Below are 5,693 nucleotides of genomic sequence, written 5' to 3'. Positions count from 1 at the left end.
GAGGGATTCGTCGGGCTCAATCGCCGCGACTTGAGGGGTGGCCGACTGACGGGCCACCGCGTGTCTCACCCACCGCTGAAGTCTCGACCGACCGGAGCGCTTGCGCCGGCGGGAAACGGGGAGGGAGGACAACACAGGAGCCGACCGGTAGGTGGTTGACGGTTGCCGCAGGAGAACGCCGCGGACACACACGCTAAAGTGCGTTGCCCCGCGGACAGGGAGTGCGTCCACGTCGAGCGGAGCCTCCTGAAGCCAGGCGGAGTCGTCGGTGATGAACGTGAGCGCGCCGAGACGGATCTCGCAGCCCTCCACCAAAACTCCGTCGAAAACCATGATGATTCGGGTCGGAAAAGATCGCAACTCCTCCAACAAAACGCTAAAACACCGCCCCCACGGTGGGCGCCAACTGTCGTGGTTCTAAGTCTGACAGTAATGTAGGGGGTAAGTACGGAGAGGCGAGGTCTTAGCTATGGAGAGGTTGTAAGGACGCAAGGTTTACGAGTTCAGGCCCTTCTCGGAGGAAGTAAAAGCCCTACGTCTCGGAGCCCGGGGGCGGTCGACTGGATTATGTGTGTATGAGTTACAGAGGTGCGAACCCTTGTCTCGGAGGAGGGGGTGGCTTATATAGAGTGCGCCAGGACCCCGGCAAGCCCACGTTACGAAGGGTTCAATGTACATTAAGGCAGGGCGTTACTGGTAACGCTAGTAATAAAGTGCTATGATGACCATAAAAGCTACTTAATGACCGACCGTTAGCGTGCGGGGTGCCTTTAGGTCTCCTGGCCGTCGAGTGGTTGGGTCATGGTCGAGTGTCTTCGAGTCTGTCGAGTGGGACACCTTCACGTCGATTGAAAGGCGATTTCTTCTATAGATGTCCTTGGGTAGGGCAGTTAGGACAGGTCCATGACCCTACCCTAGGTCCATAGCTTCATCACTAAGTACTTGCCATGAGACTAGTTAGGTTGCATCTGTTTTGTGCTGAGTTGCTTGCTTGCTCTCTTGCTGCAATCTTTCATCCACAGCAGCAGTAAGTAATTCGGTTAGCCGAGAGATTAGCTTCAATTCTGAAATTAAGCAATTCAACTAGCCGCTGATTTTTGCCAAAGTCAATCGTTGTTCAACCATCAGATTTCCCACCCATACAGTTAAAAGTTTGAAGTATGATCACATTTAGCTATGAACCACATATAGCTCACATAAAACTGTCGCTTGCTAGAAAACTCAGTGATGTGCCTAGAAGCCCCACATAACTAAGGGTAGTCTTCCCTGTGCATAAAAGTTTCACACTAATTGCTAGTCTTCTCTTTGGTCATCCCAGGTTGCCTACTTGTAGAAATCTTGCTGACCTGCTGTTGCTGCTCTGTTCACCTCATTTCGCAGGGTCGATTGGCCATCGTGTCGTGGGTTTGTTCTTCATCCGGGCATCGTGTCTCCTTTTGTCCAGACCTACTCCTCCCTTTGTTGTGGCAAGTCTCGACCTTGGTAGTCAAAGGTAAAGAATACATGATTTTATTTCTGGATTCACTTGCTTATAGAATTCATCTAGAATCTAGGTCTGAGAACAACAGGCTAATTCCTTTTTCTCTTGGCTCATTGGTGAAAAGATTAGTCTTATGCTAGAAAGTGTATTGATTTTTCAATTTTGATGTTGCAAAAAATGGCATTGCTCTCTGTATGCTAGCTCAAAGTTTGGGTGGTACTGTTATGTGTGATGTTTAGCAATCCCATAATGAAAAACTGGACAGGTTAATGTCCATGTAATTTTCACCCTCTCTAGCTATGTGCCTTCTGGATATGCAGTTTATGCATGAGAAGATGAGACCTATTATTTTCTCAGTGGTAGTTATGCACATTTAATCATGGCTTTATGAGTGAATTGCAGTATAATGTCTTGAAACTCGATATCTCAAACGTTTGACTTGTTTTCCATGCTTGATGTGTTGTATCTTGAGGCTCATCTTTATTACATATCAGAACTTGCAAACAAATCTGTGAAAGACTTGTAAAGTTGCTGGGTTTTGTCTCCGATCATTGTGTCGTGATGAATTTGCAGGTACCCTGAGAGACCCTTGAGTTTGCCGGAATGTCGATTAACTTCTGTTCCGGCAAATTCGGGTACTCCATATGTCCTATTTTCAGCAAAGGTCATGCTGAAATTTTCCGTGAATTTTAGCATGACTTTGCTAAAAATAGGACATATGGGGTACTTGCGACTAATGTTGATTATCTTCTGCTCAAAATTTTTGCTGCTATAATGTTGTATGATAATGTTGTAAGGGTACTAATTGGTCTCTTCTGCTGCTTATCAGAGATGGGGGGAAGCAGCCACCGCCGCTCTGCCTCACCGGAGTACGAGTTGGATGCTTTCGAGTTCTTCACTATCATACTTTCTTCTTCAGTATCAGCCACGAGGCAGGTATATAAAAAGAGAGATCTCCCCTTCACCCATCTCATTATGATAACTCTGTTGTTTGCTACATCACTCCTTGTCCCAAATTGCAGAGGCTGCCTGACGCTTTTATGAAGATGCTGGGTGAAGATCCGCCAGATAATGTGAAGCTCCGACAGGCCGGCAGCGGGGTTCGCAGGCTGTGGGACGTGGAGTTGGTGATCGAGGAGGGCCACATGTACCTGTGCCGTGGCTGGGAGAAGTTCTACAGTGCCTACGACCTGCGGACCGGGTACTTTCTTCTCTTGAGGTACGACAATGACGCCACAATGCTCATCGTGAAGGTTTTCAACACGACTATGTGTCGCATGCGCTACGCTGAAGACGAAGATGCCAGTGCGTTCTGCCTCTTCTTATTCCTCTACATTTGGCTTTGTCTCACATCGATTGTTAACGGTCATTGTTGCATTTGGATAGGCAATGGGAGCAGTAGCAGCGACACTGGCTATAGCCAAAGCAGCAGCAATTATGGCTGTAGCAAAAGCAACAGCGATTCTGGCCTTAGCGAAAGCAGCAGCGATTCTGGCAGCAGCGAAGATAACAAGAAGGATGATCCGGACTGGAGTGGGGGAGAAGAGGAGCAGAGTGGGGATGAGGAGCTGCAGGATGACGATGGGCATCAGGCTGAGGATGACCTAGCGCTGGTGGTGGCTGACCAAGGGCAAGAGATGGTGGTGGCTGACCAGGTGCAAGAGATGGTGGTGGCTGACCATGGGCAAGAGATGGTGGTGGCTGAGGGTGGCCTCGCGATGGTGGTGGTGCCTAACAATTACCACGCACCGGTGGTGGCGCCGGCGATCCCACAGCTGGGCGACATGACCACGCCAATTGTGGTAGAAGACTACATCCCACAGCTGCCTCCACCGCCTCGCCGCTCTTGGCGCGTCAGGCTGAGGAAGGAGAAGGAGAAGAACAATGAGAACTGAACTATGTCAGGTATGTCAGATCTCCAAAATGATATATATATATATATATACTTAGTTACCTATGTTATCTCTAATATGCTTAATTTCCTATAGGTTAGCTCCAAAATTACTTATGTTAGCACAAAATGATCAAGTTTACATAATAAGCTTATAGTCTTCTTCTTATTCTTCTTCTTTTCCAAAATGACATATGTTAGCTTCATTTTATCTAAGTTGGCTCTAATATGCTAACTTAGAGCTTATATGCTTAGTTTCCTATAGGTTAGCTCCAAAATAACTTATGTTAGCACAAAATGATCAAGTTTACATAATAAGCTTATAGTCTTCTTCTTATTCTTCTTCTTATCCAAAATGACACAGGTTAGCTTCATTTTACCTAAGTTGGCTCTAATATGCTAACTTAGAGCTTATATACTTAGTTTCCTATAGGTTAGCTCCAAAATTACTTATGTTAGCACAAAATGATCAAGTTTATATAATAAGCTTATAGTCTTCTTCTTATTCTTCTTCTAGTCTTCTTCTTCTTCTTCTTCTTCTTCTTCTTCTTCTTCTAACTTCTTGTTTATTATTTTGCAGATTTGATTTAATTCACGGAAGCTTGCATGGATGGAGTGCTTCTTTTCCATTTGTGTTTTTATTTTGTATCAATGTGAAACTTTTGTGAATTGATGGATAACAGTGTTGAATGAACATTGTGAAACTTTTGTAATATGTAACGATGGAACTATGTATTGGCTATGTATGTATATATGATGAAACTTGTGTGTTGGATATGATCTGATGGACGCAGGTAACATCGTTACATATGGCCCCTTGTATGTAATCTAAGCAGATCTGTGTTGTATGTTATCTCTAATATTTTGTAACCTGTGAAAATATCAGAAATGAAAAAAAATCCCTAATATTCATACTAGTGGCGCACTACACCAGACACTAATGGCGCACTGTGATAATCACACTAATGGCGCATCACCCACTGATGCGCTATTAAATGCCAAATCACATGGATACATATGGCCCCCTGGGAGGCATTCTAATGACGCATTGAAGGCTATACTAATGGCGCACTACGTGGTGCGTCACTAGAACACCAGATACTAATGGCGCACCAGACGTGCGCCATTAGAATTTAATTCTAATGACGTGATGTCAGTGGCGCACCAGTAGTGCGCCATTTCAAGGCAAAACTGGTACACCACTAGCATGCCTTTTCCTAGTAGTCAACTTGCGTTGTCAACTTGCTGGCCTTGATTACGTGTTCTCATTCTTCTGATGAAACTGTGTCCAGATTCTCCAACTCATCGTGATGGCTACTCGTGCTGAACCGTTCTACACCTACACCCATGCTCACACCTACTTTTCAAAATCTTGGTATGTAGTTTGAAATGGAGTGGATAATGTTGTTTAGTATGCGGAGTTTTCTCCTATAGTTGGTGAGATTTCTCGTTGACCTCTACAGTGGCGGAGCACGAACCAAATATAAGAAGGGACCGATTAGTCAAAGACTTGGTACCGAAGAACAACCATGAGGGCATGACCAGATAAGAGAGATGGGGAATCGGGGGCTGGTTTATGTGCGTTCTGAATCAGTGGCCTGTTCGCCATCAAACTGCGCAAACTAATGGGCTAGATATCCTACAAAAATATGTCTGCACTTTGGAAGGGGGGGGGGGGGGGGGGGGGTCAGAGCCCGGAATTGTCCCCTAGAGGCTCCGCCTCTCGACCCCTACCCATCCGTAGACCAAAATAAAAAAAATAAATAATTCAGAATGCAGCTATACTAGTCCTATCTATACATTTGTGTAGTGTACGAATAACTCAAATAACAACCGTGTGGTGAATCTGATCTAACGATAGAGACATGGCAAATCCGAGTATCGTTGACCGTTGGATCTTTCCATTACTTATTCTACCATGTGTGCTATCTAGAAGGTTTTATGGTTGGGCTTAAGCCATATGAAGATCTTGCACAGAACTTAAAGCATGCTTCTATTTTATTCTAGACTCTACCATACTACTCTTCTAACTTCTTTTTCTATCCAACCTATCTTTCATTTTTTTACTTCATATTCAACGCTATGTACCTTCATAAATCATATTTATATTTGCGGATAGAACATTAGTTTTGAGACAGCCAAAAAAGACACCTATACAAAACACGCTCAATATACTTTACGTGATTTTGCTATCTTATACCTCATGCATATGCCTCACAATTACATTTGATTGTTATAATTAAGACAATACCATATGTCTATCTTTGGTTGTAATTTAACTATATGAGCTCTCACATGCTATGCACGTGTAACTTACTAGTC

The 5,693-nt window shown here is 44.5% G+C and overlaps 1 protein-coding gene across 1 annotated transcript; it reads left to right on the top strand.

The window, feature by feature from the left end:
- Positions 1-1,657: 1,657 nt before the first annotated feature.
- LOC147957558 (uncharacterized) lies at positions 1,658-4,759 on the top strand. Its single transcript, XM_087531764.1, has 5 exons — positions 1,658-1,672; positions 2,278-2,416; positions 2,540-2,785; positions 2,867-3,135; positions 4,664-4,759. The coding sequence occupies exons 1-5, from the start codon at positions 1,658-1,660 to the stop codon at positions 4,757-4,759; spliced, it is 765 nt and encodes a 254-aa protein (XP_087387890.1).
- The last annotated feature ends 934 nt before the right edge of the window (positions 4,760-5,693 follow it).

This window comes from Triticum urartu, chromosome 7A (assembly GCF_056163025.1).
Source record: "Triticum urartu cultivar PI428250 chromosome 7A, HENAU_Tu73, whole genome shotgun sequence".
In the NCBI taxonomy this organism is placed as follows: domain Eukaryota; kingdom Viridiplantae; phylum Streptophyta; class Magnoliopsida; order Poales; family Poaceae; genus Triticum; species Triticum urartu.
The sequence above is the reverse complement of the archived record's forward strand: the minus strand, read 5'-3'. Positions and strand labels throughout refer to the sequence as shown.

Bases quoted from the DNA above. Each gene is read 5' to 3' on its own strand.
- LOC147957558 (XM_087531764.1), top strand. The intron at 2,417-2,539 runs GTATATAAAAAG...TGCTGGGTGAAG, and splicing joins CAGTATCAGCCACGAGGCAG to ATCCGCCAGATAATGTGAAG. The intron at 2,786-2,866 runs GTGCGTTCTGCC...GCATTTGGATAG, and splicing joins CGCTGAAGACGAAGATGCCA to GCAATGGGAGCAGTAGCAGC.